We start from the raw sequence: 25307 nt of genomic DNA, 5'->3' as shown, positions 1-25307 counted from the left end.
TGCACATGGAAGACTGCTGCACAAATTGGAGCAGTGTGGCATTGGAGGCAAATTGCTGCTATGGATAAGGGGATGGTTGAGTGGCAGAAGACAGAGAGTGGTAATCAATGGACACTGCTCAACGTGGACTAATGTTATTAGTGGAGTTCCTCAAGGTTCAGTGTTGGGTCCGTTGTTGTTTTCGGTGTTTATGAATGATATTGATGATGGGATATCAAGTTTAATGTCCAAGTTTGCAGATGATACAAAGGTTGGCAGGGTCGTCAAGGACACTACTGACGCTATGCTGCTGCAACAGGATCTGGAAAGGTTGAACAGATGGGCTGAGAGGTGGCAAATGAAGTTTAACATTGACAAATGTAAAGTACTGCATATGGGAAACAGTAACCCCAGAGCAACGTATCAACTCTGCGGTACCACACTGACAGTGGTGGAGAATGAAAAGGACCTGGGGGTAATTGTGCAGGGAGATATGAAGTTCTCTGAGCAGTGCAGACGAGCTGCAAGAGTAGCTCATGGTGTCTTGTCAATGATATACAGGAATTTTTCTAGCAGGGATAAGGAGGTGATTATTCCCTTGTATAAGGCAATGGTTAGGCCACATCTTGAGTACTGTATACAGGTCTGGAGGCCTCATTTCAAGAAGGATGTAGAGCTGCTGGAACGGGTACAGAGAAGGGCAACAAGATTAGTAAATGGAACAAAGGGTTGCTCTTACGAAGAAAGGCTTAAGTTTTGCAAATTACAGAGTCTGGAGACTAGGCACCGGCGAGGTGATCTGATAGAGGTGTATAAGGCCTTGAATGGTTTGAGCATGCTCAATGCCAATGGGATTCTTCATCTTTCTCAGAATAATCACCTCAGAGGGCATAAATTCAAATTGAGGAAGGACGGATGTCGGATAGATGTGCGGAAATTTGCCTTTGGCCAGCGGGTGGTTGGTTGGTGGAACCGACTTCCATCACTTGTTGTTGAAGTTGATAGCCTAAACAAATTTAAAGCTCAACTGGACAGGTATTTCGAACGAACGGAGGGGTGAAATGGGAGAGGGTTTTTTTTTTTGGGCTGATGCTGAATAAGCTTGCTTTCTTGCATCGTATGCCTCTGCTAATGCTAATGCTAATGCTAATTCCTTACATTTGTAATGCAGTATTATTACTTAACTTTCTAAACTAAACTTGTATAAAATATTTACTGTAAATAACTACAAACATTAGCATACACAAAGAATGAATTGTTTAGATCGACAGAACTTAAGCTGTTAATCTAAACTTGCTATTTAGAGATACGGCATGGTGCAACTGTGCTGTATCCGTAAATTGCATGTTTTTAAAGTTAAGTTGTAGCTGCTAATTCCTGCTAATACTAAAAATATATAAAACTAAGTTAGAGAACGAAGTTATTTAGAAAGATTGATAAATTTCATTTCTAATTAAATAATGAATGTCCAAAAAATCATCATTAATAAAATAGGGGAGAAAAGATTGGAGTGGTTTGGCCATGTGAAGAGAATGGGACGACATACTGCCCAGAGGAGCTGTGGAATGGATGCCATGGAGAAGGAAAAAGAGAGGAAGACCAAGAAGGACATGGATAAAGGGGTGTGACAGCAGCCATGAATAAAAGAGGTGTTAAAAGAGATCATTAGTGCTAAATGGTTAAGAAATTCCAGATTTAAAAGTCGCTTTAACAATCCCAAATAAAAATAAATTTCCTGTTTATACTCCATACTGTCAGAGGAATTCACAAGGTAGAGAGAATACAAGAAACAGCACCGTATTCAGCAGTCAGGGTGCTTGAACCAGAGTCACCCAAGGCACGTGTACTTATGCACTCGTGCGCCTGACCACTGGGCTACGGCGGCATCTGATCCAAAATGTTTGCCAAAATGCAGGATAATTCTCTTAACCTGCAATTACCATTCGCAAGCTACAAGCTGCTCTTCATAGCCCGAACACATGACCAATCTTTGTAGTTTCCACATCAAGTTCTTTAGCAATCATCCTTAATTCGCACTAGTTTTTCGGAGATTGGAAATACAGTTTTTTTTTTTAAAATTATTGCCTGTGTGCCGCTATATTTCAGAACATTTTCTATGCAGTGAAAGGCTCGACAAAGCTTCAAAATCTGTCAACATTTCATCTTCTTAAAGTTTATATAACATCTTAGTTTCCTCAATTCCCCCCTACGTTGCTACTGTCACTAGTTCTTTGAATATTGTGCAAAATATTGGAATCACTCAGATATTCAGCTACTGTGAACATGTAAACATAGACAGGAGAAATTTACTGGAAGGCATGGATCACTCACTTCTCCGAAAAACATATGCCCGTTTGTCGGAGTAAAGGAGAACCACAACACAGGTTGACCAGAGGCTATTATCCATGTCGGGTATCTTCTTAATTCTCTGACTGGCTATGGAAAGCATACTGACTAGCGCAACTTCTCGGAATGTGGCTGCATAAGTTTTACGGACACCACGAATGTTTTGGAACGGTAATCCCTTTCACCCTTAATTCGCACTTTCTAATTACCTACAGGCCAGAGGTGAGAACAATGCATACAAAGTTGTCTCTCTCCTAATCTGTTCGTTACATGGAAATAATTTTCGTTCTACGGAAACTACTTTATTTTAAATGTAATTACCAAGGGGAATTTAAAAAAATTCGGTATAAAGAAGTTGGTTGAACAGAGGTCCGACTGTAATTAAATCAAAAATGAAGCAATTTTAAAATACATAACCGATCGATTGTGCCATTAAAATGCTGGGAATGGGGCCCCGTTCGCCCCACCGTAGTTTCGGCTCTGGATACTCAAAAATTGCACAAAGTTCAAAGTATTTTATTATCTGCGGGCTCCAGGGTTTCCCCTATCCGCCGCTGAAGAGTAACTTTACATTATTTACGATTTGTGGTTTTACAAAACATCTTGATCCACCAACTTCACAGGAATGATTACAAACATATTATATAACCTTAACACTTGCAACTAAGTTATTACAATTTGTTGAAGGCACCAATTTCTGTATTAACCTTCACAACTTATACAACTATACAGATAGTTAGGACCTACCAGTTGGGTTACAATGAGGTCCGGTATATCTTACAATTTATACAATTTATGATTTACAATTTATACAATGTAAGATTTACAATTTATACAATTTTAGATTTACAATTTATGTACCTTTTTTTTTTTTTACAAGCCGAAGTCCCAGGACACCGTCCACCCAACAGTGATCCTGGCACATCGACTGATATATTCTGAATGCTAATATTGCCTTCCGGCAATAAATACAAATACATTTCCTCATCAGAGGTCTTGTAACAATACGATTAATACCAAGGAGGCAACTATATACAGTGGTAGTACACTTATTACATTACATATTTATTCTCAGCCGGCAAGTCCTTTCCTTCTGCGGAAAGCCTTGTCTGCAAAGTTAGCCAGTGCCTCATAATTTTCTTTACATTCTAAAAACTTGGTGAAGTTATTTACATCGTAAACTTCGGTCAATGCCTGAAGTTCAAATCGAATGTCTACATAATATCGACATTCTAAGATTATATGTTGGACTGTCTCCTCTGAGCCACATTTACAGAGAGGAGACGCAGCCAAACCCAGAGTAAATAACTTTGAGTTTAAGCTACCATGCCCGGATAAAAGGAAAGTTAGGTGAAGACCCGGGTTAAACCAGGGCCAATGTTTTTTGTCAAATTCGGAAACTTGAGGTATAAAAAGGGTAGTAATTCTTCCAGTGTTGGCATTAGTCCATTCGTTTTGCCATTCCTGGAGGAACTGGTTTCTTAATCTAGTGTTGTCTTCTTTCACTGGCACGTCTAGGTTTACAGAAAACTGGTTGAACTGTGCCGCAATACCCTTCCTTCTACAATACTGAAAGTAATTGTACAGCACTTCGTATTTAATTGGTAGTTTGCCGTTGATTACCTGTAATGCCGACGTTGAAATTGTGCGACAAGCTCTTGAAGTTGCAAGCAGGAAGAAGCGCTGGGCTTGAGTCAAGATTTTTTCCACCATGACTCTGCGTATACTGGGGCCCCAAGCGCCCGCAGCATAACAGACAATAGGAATAAATATACATTTGTAGTACAGCTTGAGAGTAGAGGGTTTCAGACCCCAAGAACCTTTGGTAATTCTGATTATTTTGCCTGTCAAAGTCTTGATTTTGCTTAGTACGTATTTAGCATGTGTAATGAATTGAAGTTTGTTATCTAACATAATTCCTAGGTATTTGTACGAGTTAACTAATTTTATTGATTGTTCTTTAATCTTAATACATGGAGGTCTATTTGGGTCTAATTTTCCTTTGAGAAGAATTTGTTTTGTTTTGGGAACAGAAATAGTTAATTTATGTGTACTACACCACTCATCTAGGTCTGATAGGACTTCATTGGCACGGATTTCAAGTTGTAGTCTGGAGTTTCCAGAAACAAGGATAATTAAATCGTCTGCGTAAGCCATCTTAGTAGTGCAATTATGTTCGGTAGCCAGCCACCCATCAAGGACCACATTCCAGCATACTGGTCCGAGAACTGATCCCTGAGGGCAACCGCGAGTCACAGGTCTGGCAACAGAGCAGGATCCACTGGAGACCACAAGTGAGCGATTCTGGAACTAATCCGTGATGAGACGGTAAATAGGCACGGAGACCCCGGCCTCTCGGAACCTCTCCAGGACACTTTGCCACCAAACAGTGTCAAAGGCCCCTTTGAAGTCCACAAGGAGGCCGAGGACATACTTTTCATTGGAGGCTGAGACGTTATTAATAACTAGGTTAATGGCATCCACTGTAGACATCCCAGCAGTGAAGCCAAACTGATATTTGTAGTTTAGATTTCTTTCTCTATAGTGCTTTTGGAATCTCGCTACAATCAACTTCTCTAGTATTTTTCCGAAGACCGGAAGTAGAGCAATTGGGCGGTATGAATTTGCCAGATTTGCTGTTTTGTTGGGATTCTTAATGAGTAATTTAAGATTTGCTTTTTTCCAAGGAGAGGGGAAGGATCCATATTGTAGGCAGGCATTAAAGAGGTTCATCATCAGTTGGGGACAGGTGCTCCAGATTCTTTTTATTATGGTAACTTCTAATAGGTCCAGTCCAGGGCATTTTCCATCACGCAAAGTCTCAACAGCAAGGCCTACTTCGTTTCTGTCAAAATCATCTTCGTGGCTTTGGCCTATGTAGGAAAGATGTTCTAAACGAATGCCTGTTTGTACCGGACTTTCTGGTACAGTTTCATCCTGCATGATCAATTCATCCAAAATTGTTTCCATAGTCTCGGCCCATGTCAGGGTTTCGGAGTTATCAGGTCTAAGTACAGAGGAGAATATTTCCCCCGGATGAATTTTGTCTAGAGTCAGCTTGTAAATCAAGCCCCAGGGCTCCTGGTCCATAGTTTGTTTAACTAAGCGTTCCCAAGCGGAGCGTTTTTCTTTGTAAATATTGTTGAAATATGTCCTTCTCGCGTTTTTGTATATTTCATTCAATCGGTTTATCTCGTCTTCAGGTCTACCATCTCTCCTAGCTCTCTGAACATCTCGTCTTGCGCTCTTTGTATGATTCCTTAGAGTAGAAAGGTTCTGGGACCACCAAGGAACCGAATTTTGCCTTCTCTGTTTCTTCTTAATCGTCTCGTCGCATATTTCGGTGATGATTGCCATCAATTCTTTTAGATGCTGGTCCAAAGTAAGGTCTGTCAGATTTGTCAGTTTTTCCTCCGTAAATTTTTCCTTAAGTAGTTTTTCAAAAGGATTCCAATTGATTTGTCGAGTTTTGTATCTGGGGAAGTCATGAGTTCCCCTCAAAGCTGCTGCGTTTTCATTAGATATTATGTCAAAGGTTATTACATTGTGGTCGCTTACCGACCAAGAGGAGTGAACAGTCCAGTTTTCTATGCATCTCCCGAATGTTGCATTCGACAGAGTGACATCTATGTAAGACTGACCAGAAGGGGATGAATAAGTGGGCAAATGCCCAGGGGTGTTCCAGACAATCAATCCGTTAGTTATTATTAATTCTTCCAGTAATTCACCTTTATTATTCGTTATGGGGCTGTTCCACATGGTGGAAGAAGCATTTGCGTCGGTCATTATAACTATCTTTTTGCCTGATAACCTAATTAAAGCTGTCTCAAGGAAGTTTAGATAAGGCTCAATTTGTTGAGAATGCTGTGAGCACTGCATGTAGATTGAGATGAAGAATATTTGTCCAAAACTGCCTTCCAAGCATGCACATGCCGCATGCTCGGAGCAGAGACCATTTACCCTCGTGACCGTGATCCGCTTGTCCGCTATAACGAGAGCTGCCCACACCCTTGACACAGCATTTGCACCCTGTCCTGTAACAGATACATTAGATTGAACCACCCTACAGCCGTTTGGTAATCCTTTAACTTTGCCTTTGTAGGAGTATAATTCCTGAAGTCCTAGAATGTCAATTTTGTGATCCGTAATTAATTTGGAGATATCACTCATTGCAGATGCAGAACGCTGGCAGTTTAACTGTAATATTTTTAATCTCTCACCATGCTGTACATTTTTTATCTTACTGAATGTAATTTGTGCGAGATTTGGTAACCTCCTGAGCTCGCAAGAACTCGGGACACTTCGAGTCACGATATGAGTGATCTGATTTCCTCTTTTTTATTTTGCAGTTTGGGCATGTAACGGGTGATTCAGGAGTGGGACACGATTGCGACTGGTGACCTTGCAGTCCACAATGCCCACATGTGTAGTCCTGCTGTCTACAATATCTAGCCGAATGCCCATTGGCCAGACACTTAAAACAACGTGAAGCGATAATAAAATCCTTCACGTTGTGAACCGACCAGCCCAGGTAGACGCGAGCATTTTTTAATATTATTCGCCTGATATAGACAGGAACTTCAATTATCCAGTGTTTGTTGTTTTTGTTTTTAGCGTTAATCTTAAATCTCACCTTAACCCCCTTTTTGAAATCTTCCTCACTAACATTGTGCTCGCACAGGTTTTTGACATACAGATCCTCCAAGAACTCTTGGTCTGACATATCTTTTTGTACGTCATAGATTATCACAGTCGGGTTTAGTTTTCGGGGCGAGTCTACAATTAATTTGTGTTCCCCAAATTTCGGGCAGTTCTTTAATTTAGTAATGTCTTCGTCAGTGGCAGTTTCAATTGCAACGCCTTTTTCTCTAACTTTTGTGATAGATTTTATTTTAATCCGTTTAAGTTCGGATTTAAAATTCGTTGCAATCACCTGTTTAACTTCTTCACTCGTTTTTAATTCACACTTTTCACTAGCTTTAATCAACACTACATGCTTTGACCGAGTTCCCGAGGGAATCAGTTCAGCAGCAGTCTTTATGCCTGGGCTCACTGCAGCCACCTTAGCATAAGTGGCCACAGGGGTGGACGTAGGCAAAACTCTTAAGTCTAAATTTGTTTTTAACCTCTCATTGTCGATGGTGAGATCAATCACCAATCGTTCCATACTGTTCCAGATTTTACCAGCTTCCACCACCATGAGGGGGGTAACGGTGGATCCTGACTTAAAAATATCTAGAAAATTATTTTTCAGAACACTTAAGTAATCTAAATTACCCGGGTTATTTACCGACTGAGAGTCAGCTGCACATTCAGGTGATCCCAGTTGGGGTAATTCCTTCCCTAGCATTTCTATAAATTCGTCTATAGGTTCTTTCAACCCAGTATTTAAAAAGTCTGGAGCTAATATTAGATCTCCAGGCATGTCCGATAAAGAATAATCATCAGACATCATTACACTGGTTAACGGTTTTCCTGTGACTAAAACTAAACCACACCTGGAAGAAACACCTGACTTTAATTTAGTTCAGTAAGCCTTGAGATTTCGTTCACACCAGGAGCAGTCCACAAGAAGAATTAGGATTAAGCGATTTCTGGCCGCGCTGTATAGCAGTCACAGTCTTTGTCCTTGCAATCAGTCCAGCAAGGTAAGATCAGTTGGAGTAAGGCTACTTGACCCACATGCAGAATGGCATGTTAATCCGGACATGGTTCGTTTTACAGTAGGAATGTACTACAATTGTCTTTCCCATACTGTTTCAAATTCCTTATTTATGTGAAGGCAGTGAAGAAGCTTCAGGCAAGGATTAACCTGCAGGGGTCACTTCCAAGCCTTCTTGCGAGGCTCGCGACCTTGACCGCGTACCTTGAACAGTCTGACTATGCGAATATAGTCATTTATTAACATAATTTTCGAAAGCATTTATTAAAGATTTTACCTGTTGTATCTGTCCTAGAGGATGGAGATTAACACTGTATGAAGTGTACATTGCGTCCTCACGATAGGCAAACTTTCAACACCGTTGGCGATTTAGATCCGACAAGAAAACTATGTTGAACACAGAGCACAGTAAAATGCGACCGCACTGAACATTTCCTCAATTATACTCAAATCAAATTATACAAAAATTGCACATTTAGGATTTCATTTGTAAAATAAATGATCGTCTCAACAATGGGCTCGCAAATTTTCAAAAAAAAATAATAATGGGCTCTTGCGAGCCAACTATAGCTCACCACTGGGTATATCACATCACAGTGTAGATTATTAGTACTATTAGACGTACGATGCAATGAGGACCCTACACCTTTTCAGGACCAGCCAAAAAAATTAATTAATTAATAATAATAACTAATAAAATAAAATTAAACACCTATTTGACCCACTTCTCCCCTCTTGTAGGGATCCATTCAACTAAGCTTTGAAGTTTTCCCAAGTTTTCAACCTCAATTGCCCATGAAGGCAACCATTTCCAGTAATAAAGAACTCATTGGCTAAAAGAAAACCTCCTACAATTCAATCTAAATCTCTCTCACCATAATTAAAATTTATTGCCCCTAGTTCTAGAATAATTTTTAACAGTGAAAATTTTATTCTCATTAATTTTACTCCCTCCTCTCAGTGCCATGTATATATCGATTAAGTCTCCTCTCGGTGCCTCCGTAGCCAGGTGGGCAGGAGCAGCAGTGCGTAGCACATGCTTCTTGATTAGACCGGGGTTCGAGCCCATGAGGCACCAAATAAGGAGGATACGGAAAGGTCAGGGAATGACCACAGCATATCCCCGGAATAATATGGCCTTAGTTGCTAATGCTCCTAAAAACCAAATAACAACAACAAGTCTCCTCTAACGTGTCTAGCTTCTAAGTCCTGTAGCCCACATATTTCAAGTCTTATCTCATATGGATGCCCTTTTGCCAATCTCACCAGGTACTTGCATGTCTTTGAACCCTTTCAAGAAATTGCAATGTCTTCTTTACAGTACCTTATATAATGGAACTACACCGGTGTGCAAAACTTAAATACCAACACTATTTCTAAAGGTTACAAACACAAAATCAAACGAAACAGCCTGTGGCGATTTGCATAACTGTGGCCGTTCGGTAGAAAGCTGGTGCACATGCAAAAATTTGAATCGTGATGAGAGGGCGCATATAAACAGATAAAAACAGCAGTTCAGCAGTTATGTGTAAATTACCGAATGGTGAGCATGACTGTTACAGACATTCGATGGTTTCATAGAGTGCTACAGACAACAAAATGGCCAACAGACAACATCAGGATGACTTTACCCGGGATCAAATAATTGGGAAGCTTGAGGAAGGTCGAAGTGTGAGGAGTGCAGCTGCAGAGTTCGGTATGGCCCATAGCATTGTGTCACATGAAAATGCATTCAGAACCACGGCCTTCAGAACGACAGGTACACCTGTTCGAATGACCAGTGGCGGTCGTCCATGAAAAAAAAAAAAAAAAAAAACGCCCAATGATAACTGCTATATACTTCTACAGGCCAAGAAAGACTGACACCAGACAGCGGGATCCACTGCAAACCAGCTGAGCACAGGACATTGCGATTTACTGTGGCCTGGTGACCACAAAGGTGGACTGTTCGCCCGATAGCCAGTACGCTGGGTCCTTTTAACAGCTGCTCATCGGAGACACCGTTTACAGTGGTGTATCGAACACAAGGACTGAACAGCAGCGCAATGGCGTAAGGTACTCTTTACTGATGAGAGTAGATTCAGTCTCAGCAGCGATTCTGGACGTCAGATAATCTGGCAAGAGGTTGGAACATGGTATTATTATGAGGTAATCCTTCCCCATGCGCATCTGTTCCGAGTTGCCATTGGCCCCAAGTTCATGTTTATGGATGATAACGCCACACTCCATCGCACTGCAGCTGTTTATATACTTTTGGAAAGTGAGTACATTATTTGTATGGATTGGCCTGCCCGTTTCCCTCAATCTAAATCCTATCGAACATATATGGGATGCTCTGGGGCAACACCTAGTGGTACATTCACGCCCAACAAAAAAATGTTCACCAGCTGAAGATGGCACTGACAGAGGAATGGACGATGTTACCGCAAGAACTTATCAACATTGTTCTAAGTATGGACAGGCAGTGCAAAGCCTGCATTACATTAGGGGTGGCCATATCTCCTACTGAGGACCACTTCTTCCCTTTGTTCCATCTTTGGCTGTGATGCATCTGTATCATGGCAGCCAGCGCTATATTGCCATTTTTGAATAAAGTCCCTCTGTACTGTTTTGTTTCCGTTGTTATGGCGGTGTTGTTTCCTTCATTTCTGTACCTCATGAGGTTCCTTTGGTATGCTTTCCCCATATCCAGGCCACTCCTATGAGAAGCAGGTGGTCCTTTAGTTTTGCACACCAGTGTATGACTGCCTTATCTATATGAGCTAATGTACAATAAATTATTGATGGGGCATGATGAACCTTCCTCACCACCCATCTACAGCCACTCCCCAATTTATGTAAGAGTTGCGTCCCGCGGAACTCTACGCAAGTCGGAATTTCCCTAAATACTTGTGCAACACTCGCAACGGTGCTCGCTGAATTGATTGAATCAAAAAAGAAACGCTCGATGAACATGTAAACAGAATTATTTATTGTATTTATTAAATTTTTTATCTCATGCGCAGGAAAAATTACAAAAGTGTGCAATTTAAAAAATTTCAAAATTACAAAAAAAGAGAGGAGACAGGCATAACGTCGGTAAGTTTTACCTCTCGAGCATTGCTGCCAGAATCAACGTCTTCTGCTGATAAGTACGCCACTGCAGAGGTTGAAGGCGTGGAGATTTAGAAGGGGTCAGCTGCTCAACCTTACGAAAGAACATATTAACAGATGACTGAACAGTGGCTTTTTTTCTTTTCATCGTAGATTTCTTTGTAGCAAGCAAGCATATCATTCACTCCTCTGTTAACTTTTAAGAATCGTTCGCTGTCAGGATTCATCTTCTCAAACCTCACCATTGCCGATGCAATTTCAAGAAATGCCATTAATTCTTCATCTCTCTGATGAAGAAGTGTCTCGGCTCCTCATTTGGTTCATCTTGAGCTTCCTCAGCATTTTCTTCATTCACTATTGCTGCCAGCAAGTCAATAAGTTCTTCGTTAGATAATTCCTTCTCTTCTTCCTCGATTAACTCCTCCACGTCTTTGGCATCAACCTCCAGCTCAAGTAGCTCTGCAACCTTTGCAATCTTATCTGTAACCTCTTCATATGATTCATCTTTTTCAAATCCTTCATATTTTCTTCCTTGTGCCATTTAAACAACTTTTAGAGATTTCCGCCCAGGCCTTATTAATGTTTAAGGTCGGGTGGTAAATATTGTAAGATTTTCAAAAGTCTCTTAACATAAAATTTTTCTCACCATCTACTGCAGAAAATGACTGAGCAAATGTTGTGTGTAAATAGAATGCTTTTAAATTCGAAATAACACCCAGATCCATAGGTTGGATGAGTGAAGTCATGTTTGGCAGTAGAAATACCGTATGACTCTTTCGAATTGAAATCATCTAGATGCGTAGGATGTCCAGAAGCATAACCTTGAAAGGAACGTCGTTGTATTTACAATATATTTCAACCTCGGGAATGAAGCAGTATTTAAACCAATCCTCAAAGAGAGATATTGTTATCCATTCTCTCTGGTTCGATCAGAAATGCATGGGTAGGATGGCTTTATTGATGCCCTTAAATGCCGGAGGATTTCCAGAATGGTACACAAGCAGTGGTATTAATCTGTTATCTTCCACTGCATTAGCTTCAAGCAAGAGCGTGGCCCTATCTTTTGAAGCCTTGAAACCTGGCATTGTCTTTTCCTCTTAGGCAATGTATGTTCAATCCGGCATTTTTTTCCAATACAGAGCAGTCTCTTCAACGTTAAAAATTTGCTGAGTGGATTTGCTGCCTTCATCAATAATTTTTTCCAGCACATCACAAAATTTCTCTGTACCTGCAGAGTTGGTACCGGAGACTTCATTGCATACTTTAATGTTTTGGAAATCAGCGCAATGCTTGAACCTATTAAACCACTCATTGCTTGCCACGAACTTGGCTTGGGGTTCGCCATACTTATCCTAAATATCTTCATAAATACTTCTTGCTTTTGCTTGATGGCCATTGGACTCAGGGGCACTTGCTTCTGAATCTGGTTTTCCATCCATATTATTAACAGCTGTTCCATCTTCAATATAGCATGTGAACGATGTTGATCTTAAGTGTGTTCATCCTTTGACATGTTCTTTTATATGTGCACTGTCCTTTAAAATAGTATTCTCTGTTGAAGCAGCGGGACCTAATTCCCGTGCAATAGATGACAAACTCTGTCCTGCTTTTTGATCATTTTCATTTTTAATCAATTTTGTTTTGTTTCCTAACACTGCCACCACTTACACTTTCAGTTGGTCGATTTCCCTTCATCATTATAATAAGTAAATAGAAATGAAGAGAAGATCCTGAAAATTTATTTGTTTTTTATATGATTGAAGATTTCAGTGAAGGGGAACTCATTTCACCATAATACTGTAATGTAAAAAATCACAGAATTCCAGTTATTGGTATTATCGCAAATGCAATGAGATCAAGTTTATTACCCGTTTATAATTAGATGCACTAACAGAAAAGCCCAATAAACTGGAAGTGCAAATTGTTTTTATTGTTTTTCGGTCATGACCTCCAGAAATGTGTTTTCGAAAAATATCACAAAGGATTTCAAATAATAACCTTTGAGAGAGATAAATAGCTTAATAATCTATATAATATTGGTGTAAACACACTCTTAAACAAAAAACTACGTTAGTAGTTTGAAGGGCATCATTTTATCTGTATCTCATATTGTGCTCTTCCTTCACAAGATTTGCCATGTTTTGCACCACCTCTAATAAGCAAAGCTTCACCGAAAGAGAAGACTATTGTTACTTATTCTCGGTGGGCACCACCACCCAGACGGCACCGTTTCAAGGCTTGTACATGATAATATTTAAGTAAAATTAAATGCAACAAGACATCATATCTTTAAGAGTATAATAATCTATAAAATATTGGTGTACATGCCATAGACAACTCTTAAACAAAAAACTATGTTAGTAGTTTGAAGGGCATCATTTTATCTCTATCTCATATTGTACTTGAATTTCCATAAGTCGAGTATTACGTAAGCCAAGGAATGGCTGTATTGCGAGAGACTTAATTTTCTTATTGCTCCTTGTTGCATCTTGATATATATCATGGCATAGGAGCATGTGTTACTATCATGTACTGTATTGCAACACTGAAAGGACAGAATTCATGGGATACCTGATTCCTGGGGCAACGCAATACTGTCATTCCTCTTGCTAATGGACGAACCCACCACTTGGCAGGTACATAGATACACTGCATCACTGCATTCACATAGATGGTAATTTGATGTCAGTATGGATAAAAGTCGTGAGTTAACCGACTTCGAAAGAGGGGTGATAGTGGGCGCCTGACACATGGGTCACTCTATTGCGGTGGTGGTGCAGAAATTGCACCATCTCTTTTCTTCTAGTGATCTACCCAGAAAGGAAGAATAGAAGATGAGTTCGACTGTATCAAGAGTGTATCAGGAATATGCCATTTATGGAATAACAGCTCATCGTGGACAGCACTGCTTGCAGAGAAAGGTGGTAGTCATCATCTGTCTCGCATTATTTCAGCCAACCGGAGAGCGACAGCAGCACAAATCACCACCAATACATCACTGCAGCATGCAGGATGATCACCCACACAGAGTACACTGGTAGATGACCAGACAACCAGGATAATACATCAGAAGCTAGCGAGGAAATACAAACTGATCAAAGGAAATGTACCATATTACAATATGACCACCAGGCCATACTAGAGACCCCATCCCACAAGTTTTACTGGTTCTGCACCATAATAATGGATAAGAAAATCCTGCACAACCATCCCAATTGCTATCCGGTGTCACTCCTCAGCTGTCTGTTTTGTTTGTTATTTGGTTTTTAGGAGCATTAGCAACTAAGGCCATATTGCTCCAGGGATATGCGGTGGTCATTGCCTGACCTTTTCGCATCCTCCGTATTTGGTGGTCACGGGCTCGAACCCCAGTTCACTAGGATCAATGGAAGAGAAACAAGAGATCAGAAGCAGAAGAAATGAAAAAAAAAAAAAGGAATTGCCAGCTTAGGAAAAGGAAGCTTCAGCAGAAGATAGAAGAACTAAGAGTCAAGACAGGCTGATTGACCTGGTATCAATGGGGTAATAGGAGTAAGAAAAGTGAAGCACCCTCAAGAAACACATCCACATCAAACACGAGACCAAAAATCACAGAATAGGAGAATACTCAGACACCCTGAAGCAAAACAACCTTGCAATCAGCAAGAGACTATATCAATACAGAGAGAACTGGAGGAAAACAAACAATTGATTGAAGATGATTAGAATGAAGTAGAAGATGATTGAGGAGTTCTGGGGCAACACATGGAGCAGTGAATTAAGAAATAACAGACAATTTCCCTGCACAGAAAGAGAACAGAGGAAAACCAAGGATATAAAAGAGATGACAAAATGGGGATTCATCAGGAAGAAATAAAACAGGTGACCAGGAAGTCCCACAACTGGTGAACCCCAGGAATAGTTAATATCCATAGCACAACTGGTACAAGAAGTTCGCTTGCATACACACCCACCTAGCAGAGCAGTTCACCTGGATGATGTCATCCAGAGACAATTCCAGAATTTCTTACTCAAGGAATCACATACCTGAAGGCTAAGGGCCAAGATACAAAAAAGCCAGCGAATTAAAGGTTGGATACCTGTCTCTCAACAATGTAAGATCCTGACCAGCTGCATAACCAAGAAGATATCAAATCACTTTAAGAGCCAGAACATCATGAATGAGCAACAGAAGGATGCAAGGGCAATCAACCATTTATGTGACAGCAAGCTAGACTACAAGAAGCACCATAACCTGTACACAGCTTACATCAACTACTGCAAGACCTTTGACCATTTCACAGCTGGCTAACAGAGATGATCAAAACCCACAAAGTCAATCCAACGTTTTGCCATGGCTACTAAAAGAAGCTGTGGCGAAATGAAGTACCACCATCAAGGTCGAGAAAATCACAACCAGACCTATCCCAATTAAGAGAGGAATCTTTCAGGGAGAAGTCTTGAGCAAACTGTGGTTCTGTCTAGCACTCAACCCACTATTCACCATGATCAACAACAGCAAGTATGAATACACTTCAAAGAAAGAAGGAAACAACTGTATCCCCCTCTCCCGCCTGAAGTACATGGATGACATCGAGCTCTACGAGGGAACTGAAGTTACTACGGATTACTGAAAAATTCAGCAATGATATTAGGATGGAGTTTGGACTAGAGCAAGCTCCACAGACTGTATCAGGGAAAATTAGTTGGCCAAAACTACCAGTTTTTTATTTTTTTATTGTTATTTTGGTTTCTTTTTAGGAGCAATAGCAACTAAGGCCATATTGCTCTAGGGATGTGCTGTCGTCATTCCCTGACCTTTCCGTATCCTCTGTATTTGGTGGTCACGGGCTCGAACCCCGGTCTAATCAAGAAACATGTGCTATGCACTGCTACTCCTGCCCACTTGGCTACAGAGGCACCCCAAAACTACCAGATGCAGACTAATAAAGAGATTGAAGCTATGACAGCGGCAGAGATCTACAAATACCTGGGGATGATGTTGGTTCATCAGTTAGAGCAAAACGAGATTAAGGCCTGTCTGACCAAAAAATACCATCAGACTCAGATTTGGTTTGGTTTGGTTTGGTTTTTAATGGTGCATTGGCAGCTAAGGCCATAATGCGCCAAGTCAATCAGACTCAGAAACCTGCTCAAAGCAAAGCTGAATGGAGGGAACACAGTTAAAGCCAGAAACACCTATGTAGTCCCAGTGCTAACGTACTCCCTCAGGATCATAGATTGGACTAACACCGAGCTGGAGGATATCATTAGAAAGAAAAATGCAGAGAGACTGACAATAACTTGGAAAGGAGGAGGCAAGGGCTTGATAGATCTCATCAATGCAGAGAAGAAAGTGATAACCTGAAGTAATAATTACTGCTACTGCAGTAATTATCCAAGTTTTTTCCAGAGAAAAATGACAAAATATGGTGTACACAGAGTGCTATATTTAATTGCAAGTACAACATATATTACTTCTTAAGCTGAAGAAAGACAGTTCATTCTTATCACTTTACTTTCAAAAGGCAATGCTTTATGAAGTTTTAAAAAAGTTAATAAGATTAAGATATGAGTTTGCAAACTGAATATCCAGTGTTGAAAAATATTTGTTTGTAAGATCGCAAAACAGCAGCTCGCTGTAGATAAGTACAAGTTAACAGTAATAATGCATTAAGATACTGTTATTGCATACTGACTGCGTGTGCATGTTCGCTTGTCTGTGAGCGACAGAGAGAGTAATTATAATGAGCAATCGAGCAACCATTTTTCTGAATCGTATACAACTAAAATTGTTTCAAATTTGCCTTATCAAAGAAAAGAAGTTACTTACATGCAACACTTGTGGTAACAGAGATATGTTATCAAAATCTGAATCTGAATCAGAATCAAATGCAACTACTGGTTCTGCTTTCTTTTCCTTCTTTGGCAATTTTTGTTTTTCTAAAATAGCAAAAGTAGATTAACAGAACTAATCAATATTACTATTCAGAATGTGGAAATTACATATACATTGCTTTGAAAAAATAGACAACATACATTTCTTCAGTAATAAATGTGTAGATCAAAGTTAACACAAGTAACCAAAGAACCATAGCATTTTAGAGTAACCATCTGAAAAATCATTTGATTTTAATTTCACACATGAAAAGAAACAAGTACTTCTTGCAAAAATACTTCGGCAGCCTAAATAACAGATTAGACACTCCAATTATGAAAATGAATCACCACGCAGAAAAATTAACAATGTTAAAACACAGTGTTAGTGGAAAATATAACAGTGTTTACCACTCACCAGATATCAAGATATTCTATATTTATTCAAACTTACTTATGAAAGGAGTTAATACATCCATGGTGGTGACTTTTTTTCCACAGTGTGGGTAATTCTTCATTTTTTGGTTTTTAGTACTGTATTTAGTAATTCTGGGTTAATATTAAAGAACGAAAGCTTATACAGCATCAGACAAAAAAAAAAAAAAAAAAAAAACCCTTCCCATTTGAGACTATCCGCTGATTTCACCTATCCAACCCCCACCAATAGTTTGTCTAGTTCTTCTTTGAATCTGTTCAAGCTATCCACTTCTGCAACATGAGATGGAAGTTTGTTCCAGCAATGACCACTTGCTCACTAAAGACAAACTTCCACACATCTATTCTGCAACTATCCTTCTTCAATTGGAATTCATGACCACACATGTGCATAGTCTGAGCAAGAGAAAGAATCCCATCAGATTTGAGCTTGCTCAATCCATTTAAAGCTTTAAACATCTCAATCAGATCACTTTGCAGGTGCCTAGTTTCCAGATACTGCATTTTATAGAACTGAAGCCTTTCTTGGTAAGAACACCCCCTCTTTTCCCTACACCTATCTCGTTGATCTTCTCTGTACCCACTCCAGCAGCTCGAAATCATAAAATGAAGCCCCCAGACACGTACGCAGTACTCAAGATGTAGCATGCCCACTGCCTATACAATGGAATAATCATATCCTAGTAAAATTCATGTATATCATTAAGAAAACATCATGTGCTGTCCTAGTAGCCTATTGCACTGCTCAGAGAACATCATATCTGACTGCACAATTACCTCCAGGTCTTTTTAATTTTTCATTACCCTGAGTACAGTACCATGGAGCTGGTACATTAATCTGGGATTATTACTACCCATGTACACTATTTTGCATTTGTCAACATTAAACCTAATTTCCCATTTCTCAGCTAAGTGCCTAAATTTTTCTAGATCTTGTTGCAGTAGCATACTGCCTTTACTGTCGTTAACCGCCTTGCCAACTTTCGTATCATCTGCAAACTTAGACATTAATCCTGATATACCTCCATAAATATTATTAACAAATACAGAAAACAACAATGGACCCAGCACCAAACTGGGAAACTCCACCAATAACATTAGTCCACAGAGCAGAATCCACTGATAATTACTCTGTCTTCTCCCACTCAACCATTCCTTTATCCATAACAGTAAATACCTCTTTGTTATGGATAAAGTGATGGTTAACTTGCCCTTAATGCTACACTGCTCCAATTTGTAGAGCAGTCTTTATGTGCAACAGTATCAAAGGTTTTCCCGAAATCCAATTATGATATCAAAATTATTTTTTGCATCCAGTTCATTTGTTACTGCATCATAGTATTCAATCAAATTGGCCTGACAAGCAGTGCCAGATTAAAGCGGCTGGAGGTCCTGGGCTAGGAGACCCTGGGAGGCCCAAAATTAATAGCATCTGATCATGAGAAACAAACCCTCATTCTATTCTTTATCTACTCAATGAAAGTAGAACATTGCTGAAATTTTAGCATTGATAAAAAGATTATTTATAAAATTATTACATTTAATAAGTTTACAAAAGTATGGAATTAATGAAGATTCATAGGGGAATCTGTGTATGAAGATTCATACACAGAACATTCATAGGGGAACCATAGCTATGTTATAACATTACACTATATACAAAGGCATAAAAGTTTCTTTCAAGCTTTTTTGGATGCAAACTTATCAGTTATATCATTAAAATCAGTAGTAGTAGTTGTGGCATGTGATGCAAGAAAGCAAGTGTATGAGCTTATGCAGCAAAAAAAAAAAAAAAAAAAAATTTTTACAAAACAATTCCCTCTAAATGTTTGTCCAGTTCCTCCTTAAATTTATTTAACCTATTAACTTCCACAATGACAGATGAAAGTTTGTTCCAGCAATTAACCACCTGCTGGCTAAAGGCAAATTTCCACACATCTATTCTACATGTCGCAGTTTATCATTTCTATGCAGAGAATGCTTAGATCAGACAACCCATCTTGGGACATTGTTGACTGCAGATCATTCTTCATCCTTTTCAGTATAGAAAATGATCTTTTGCCAGTACAGTTAGTAACTATTAAACACAAGAACAATCTGAAAATTGTTTCAGCATTTGGAAAAGCTGTCCAAATTTTCTCCTGGAATATTATTTGATACACATCTTGGTGGCTGAAATTTTCTTTTTCAGGGTGAGCTTCATCGACAAGACTAAGGTCAACATCCTTAGGATACCCTTGCATCAGCATCTCAACACCATTGTGCATCTGTTCCTTAGTTGCCTGCAGGTTCATCAAAAATGAAAAATTCCCAGCTACACTCCTATACATTGTTGCACTTCTGTCTAGGTTGGCTTCAAGAGTATCCATAACAGAGATAAATGAATTTACCCTAAACTTGTCTCTTGGAGAAAGTTCTTCTAAGGCAGTCCCATCATTGTTTTTTTTTTTTTTTTTTTTTTTTTTTGTACTCTCTGCCTTCTTTTGACACTTTAGCATTAGCATTAGTAGAGCCATTTGATGCAAGAAAGCAAGCTTATGCAGCGTCAGCCAAAAAAAAAAAAAAAAAAACACTTAAACTTCATCCCTCTGTTCGTTTGAAATACCTGTCCAGCTGAGGCTTAAACTTATTTAGGCTATCAACTTCCACGACAAGGAATGGAAGTCTGTTCCACCAACTAACCAGCCGCTGGCTGATGGCAAATTTCCGCACATCTATCCTACATCTGTCTTTCCTCAATTTGAATTTATGTCCTCTCAGGTGATTATTCTGAGCAATAGGAAGAATCCCATCAGAATACACCTCTATCAGATCACCTCGCCGGTGCCTAGTCTCCAGACACTGTAATTTGCAAAACTTAAGCCTTTCTTCGTAACAGCACCCCTTTGTTCCATTCACTAATCTTGTTGCCCTTCTCTGTACTCGTTCCAGCAGCTCTACATCCTTCTTGAAATGAGGCCTCCAGACCTGTATACAGTACTCTAGGTGTGGCCTGACCATTGCCTTATACAAGGGAATAATCACCTCCTTATCCCTGCTAGAAAAATTCCTATATATCATTGACAATACACCATGAGCTACTCTTGCAGCCCACCTACACTGTTCAGAGAACGTCATATCTGCTTGCACAACCACCCCCAGGTCCCTTTCATTCTCTACCACTGTCAGTGTAGTACCACAGAGTTGATACGTTGCTCTGGGGTTGCTGTTTCCCATATGTAGTACTTTACATTTGCCAATGTTAAACTTCATTTGCCACCTCTCAGCCCATCTGCTCAACCTTTCCAGATCCTGTTGCAGCAGCATAGTGTCAGTAGTGTCCTTGACAACACTTCCAACCTTCATATCGTCTGCATACTTGGACATTAAGCTTGATATACCATCATCAATATTATTTATAAATACAGAAAACAATAAAGGACCCAACACTGAACCCTGAAGGAGTCCACTAATAACATTAGTCCACGACGAGCAGTGTCCATTGATTACCACTCTCTGTCTTCTCCCCCTCAACCACCCCTTTATCCATTGCAGCAATTTGCCTCCAATGCCACACTGCTACAATTTGTGCAGCAGTCTTCCATGTGCAACAGTATCAAAAGCCTTTCTAAGATCCAAGTATATAATATCAAAGTTATTCCCTGCATCCAGTTCTTTTGTGACTGCATCATAATATCCTATCAAACTGGTCACGCAAGACTTCCCCTTAACAAAACAATGCCGTGTCCCAGCTATAACTGAAGTCTTGTCTAGATGATCCTGCAGTGCTTCTTTAACCAGTGCCTCCATTAATTTTCCTGGAACAGAAGTTAAACTCACAGGTCTATAATTACTTGTGTCAGCCTTTGATCCTCCTTTGTGAATTTGGGTCACATTTGCACATCTCCAGTCTGTGGGGTATCTCCCCTGAGTCCAGGGAAGCTCTCATAATTATGACAAAGGCTTTGCTTACTTCCTTTGCTGCCTCCTTTAAGATAACTGGATAGATCCCATCCACCTCAGGTGTCTTTTTTGTATTTATCTTCAACAATTTCTCCTCCACTTTACTCTCAGTTATTACAAGATTCTCTAGCTTACTGCCAGAGTTCAATACACCTCTGGCATTCCCCTTGCTGAATAACTCCTCATGTGTGAATGTCAATGCAAAATATTCATTCATTTTGTTAGCTACCTGAGCAGGATCATCAACAGTTGAACCATCGATATCAAGTGGACCAATCTGGTTCATCCCCTTCCTTCTAGAGTTTACATAAGTAAATAACTCTTTGCTGTTTTTCTTTGCATACCTTGCCTTTACTTACGAAAGCAATAACCCTTCCCTTTACCCCTAATGATAGTTACCTCTTTGAGTAACTCCCACTTCAGCACACTGTGATCACTGTCACCTAGTGTTTCCTTTATCTGCAGATTCTTAATGCATGAAGAATCACTACTGATAATCAAATCAAGAGTATCACTGCCTCTAGTTGCCTCCCGAACATGCTGATGTTGAAAACAATCATCCAATAAATCCAGAAAAGCTTTGCTAGTGTGTGAGTGACCAGCCCCCAAATTCCAGTCAATATCTGGGAAATTAAAATCCACCATTATAAGACTCTCTGATGTACTGGCCCACTCTATTTCCCTGTACAGTTTCTTATTATACTCATCAGAGTCATTAGGCCTATAGCACACTCCTACTCTCAATTTTGATCTCCCAATGCTTATGTCACACCAAACTGACTCAACACTGCACTGTCCAGCGATGTTGACTGGCTTCACTTCCTTGGATTTTATGTGTTTCTTAACTAATAGCATAACCCTCTCCTCCCTTCCTATCCTGTCTATCCTTTCTGTAGACGTACTCCCCAAATTCAACTTCTGCATTCCTTATATCTGTGTGACACCACGTCTCTGATATCCCAACAATATCTGCTTTTGATGTTTTGAGCAATACCTCAAATTCATCAAATTTATTTACTAAACTCCTAGCATTGGTGTACACGCAAGTATACATGCACCCGTTTCTATTCTTAGCTACCCTAACACAACCCATGTGTTTACTTATACTGCAATGACCCCCAGCAGTCTCTGAAATATCCTGCATCTTGTTTTTCAGGCTTCTGCTCATTCCAATAGAAGCAGTGCAAGAATCACTTTCACCTCTGCCAGTGGCTACTGTTAATCTATTAGTCTTTGTATCCCCCCAAGCTAGCAGTTTTCCCACCCACCTAACATTGCTTCGATAGCATCAGCAAATATTCTTGCACCCTTTCTATTTAAGTGTATCCCATCCCTGTAGAAGCAGTCTCTCCTGTTAACAAGTATAGTCCAGGCTGAAAAAAATTCTACCCCTTGAGCCTTGCACAATCTTTCCAGGGCTGAATTGATCGACAAGGCTCTCATCATATACTCTCTCCTATCGTGTCTGGGCAGAATTGCATATACTTTCAAATTCAACCCTAATTCGTGGCTTTTTTTCAACAGTGACCTGTACTTGTTAAGTAATTCTGCCGGTCTCCTACTCTTGATATCATTAGTGCCAACGTGTACAACTATATCATATTTTGTGCTCTTAAAAGATGATATCCGCTCTACAACATCATCATCCTTTGCCTCTGGCAGACATACCCTACTCTACATCCGGTTGAGCATATTTTGCTTGCTGTTCAATTTCATCAAAATTACCCCGAGTGTTTGATATGATATGCAATAATGAGCTGTAAATATTTGCACATGTGCTCAATGAAATTTGTGAACTTTGGAGTGCCTTGTTAACTTTATGAAATTGATCTAGCAAATGTGGCCAAAGACTTAACTTTATGAAATTAATCTATCAAATGTGTCCAAAGGTGAAGAGTTAAAATTAATTCAGATTCTTCCATTTTCTGCAAAAGATTTTCAGCCTGTCATCTAGTATCTCCTTTTTCAGTTTCATCACAGTAAATATGACTGAGGACTTCAACAATGTTAGCATAACTTTAACAATGTTTAGATCAAAATTAACCTAAAGAACCATAGCATCTTAGAGTAACCATCTGAAAAATCACTTGATTTTAATTTGACACACGAAAAGAAACATGTACTTCTTGCAAAAATACTTTTTTCGGCAGCCTAAATAACAGGTTAGACACTCCAATTATGAAAATGAATCACCACACAGAAAAATTAACAATGTTAAAACTCAGTGTTAGTGGCAAATATAACAGTGTTTACCACTCACCAGATATCAAGATACTTTTATGTGGTGACAAAATTTTGATTTTCCTAAGATCCAAAAATCATATTTTGGGATCTTAGGAAAGCTTTTGATACTGTTGCACATGGAGGATTACTGTACAAATTGGAGCAGTATAGCATTAAGGAGAAATTGCTGCTATGCATAAAGGGAACATTGAGTGGGAGAAGCCAGGGTGGTATTTCATGAAGAGCAGTGTCCACTAATTAGAATGGGCACTGCTCTTCAAGGACTAATATTATTAGTGCAGTCCCCCAGGGTTCGGTGTTGGGCCCATTGTTGTTTTCTGTATTTATTAATGATACTGATGAAGGGATATCAGGCTTACTGTCCAAGTTTGCAGTTGATACGAAGATGGGCAGGGTTATTAATTACAGTATACTACTTGCAACAGGATCTAGAATAGTTGAGCAGATGAGCTGAGAGGTGGCAACTGAAGTTTAACATTGACAAATGTAAAGTACTGCTAGATGGCCTACTTGATTTGCTTTCCTGCGCAGAGTACGACTTTGTCATTCTGATTGAAACCTGGTTCAGAGATGAAATGGAAATTGCCACCTTCACCTCATATCTTGGCTATCATATTGTGGCTGCTAATAGAATTGGGAGACGAGGTGGCGGTGTAGAAATCTGTAAAAGGAGTTCACTCCCCCTGATTAAGGCATCCACTTATCCAGGAGGTGACATAGAAGCTGTTCTTGGAATCTACCGAACTGCTGGTTTGTCGATCTCTGTGTGTGCCGTTTATATCTCTCCACCGGTTTCTGAGGTCAGGGAATGACCACCGCATATCCACAGAGCAATATGGCCTTAGTTGCTAATGCTCCTAAAAACCAAACAACAACAACAGATATCAGTAGCAGCAATCCCAGTGTGACGTATCAACTATGTAGTACTGTCCTTAATCTGACAGCATGGTTTAGTAAAGGAAACCCCGACCATAACTGAGAACTTCCTCCCATCCGATCACGTTCCAATTGCTGCGATGATATCTCTGAAGGCACCTAAGGAGGAAAGTACACAAGTACAAACTACAAACACTGTCAGGAGAGTATACAATCCAAAATACATCAACAATGGAAAAGTTACTACCCTCTTCCAACTTTATCCATGGACATGCTGGCTGAGCTTAATATAAATGAGGCTGCCTACTGGCTTTCGAGATGGATGGAATTCATTGCAAGGCCTGCAATGTCCAAAACTTGCATCCTTAGTCCCCACTCAAAGCCATGGTGGAATGATCTTCTGACCAAGGCCTTTAGGGAAAAACAGGCAGCCCATGCCTCTTACAAGAATTCACCATCAGAAGAGTCATACGCCAAATTTTCAAAAGCAAGGATGGATTTCCAGAAGAGTAAACAATTTTCTATTGACAATTTCACGAATGGCCGGCTATCCAGGGGAAAACGTGTGTGGTCCACTAGTCATAATTGCACCCCTCTACCTTTAGATGTCCAGGAATGGTGTGAGCATGTGCTGCGTTTTAAGCGAGATCACTGTGTGTCCGAGCATATCCTTGGAACGAAGCATTTAACGTTTCTTCACTTTCTAGTAATACAGAAATTTCCGAAGAACAACTAATAAAAATAATAAATTCACTACCTGACAAGTCCACCATATGAATTGACGCAATACCTCTTTTTAGTCTAAAAATTGCTTCTTATTTCATCAGCAAAGAGCTCACTCAACTCTACAACAAAGTACTCAAATTTGCACAGG

General features: G+C 39.8%; 1 protein-coding gene across 3 annotated transcripts in view; it reads right to left on the bottom strand.

The window, feature by feature from the left end:
• Positions 1-25307, bottom strand: part of XNP (ATRX chromatin remodeler XNP) — a 664672-nt gene that overhangs the window by 504416 nt on the left and 134949 nt on the right. For all 3 annotated transcript variants that reach the window (XM_090383634.1, XM_090383636.1, XM_090383635.1), the window contains exon 7: positions 16893-17002. In XM_090383634.1, the coding sequence (XP_090239760.1) occupies positions 16893-17002 (110 nt within the window). The remainder of the gene's footprint in view (positions 1-16892; positions 17003-25307) is intronic.

This window comes from Mastigoproctus giganteus, chromosome 10, assembly GCF_048544385.1.
Source record: "Mastigoproctus giganteus isolate SK-2022 chromosome 10, ASM4854438v1, whole genome shotgun sequence".
NCBI lineage: Eukaryota > Metazoa > Arthropoda > Arachnida > Uropygi > Thelyphonidae > Mastigoproctus > Mastigoproctus giganteus.
Note: the sequence above shows the minus strand (reverse complement) of the source record. Positions and strands in the feature narration are given on the sequence as shown.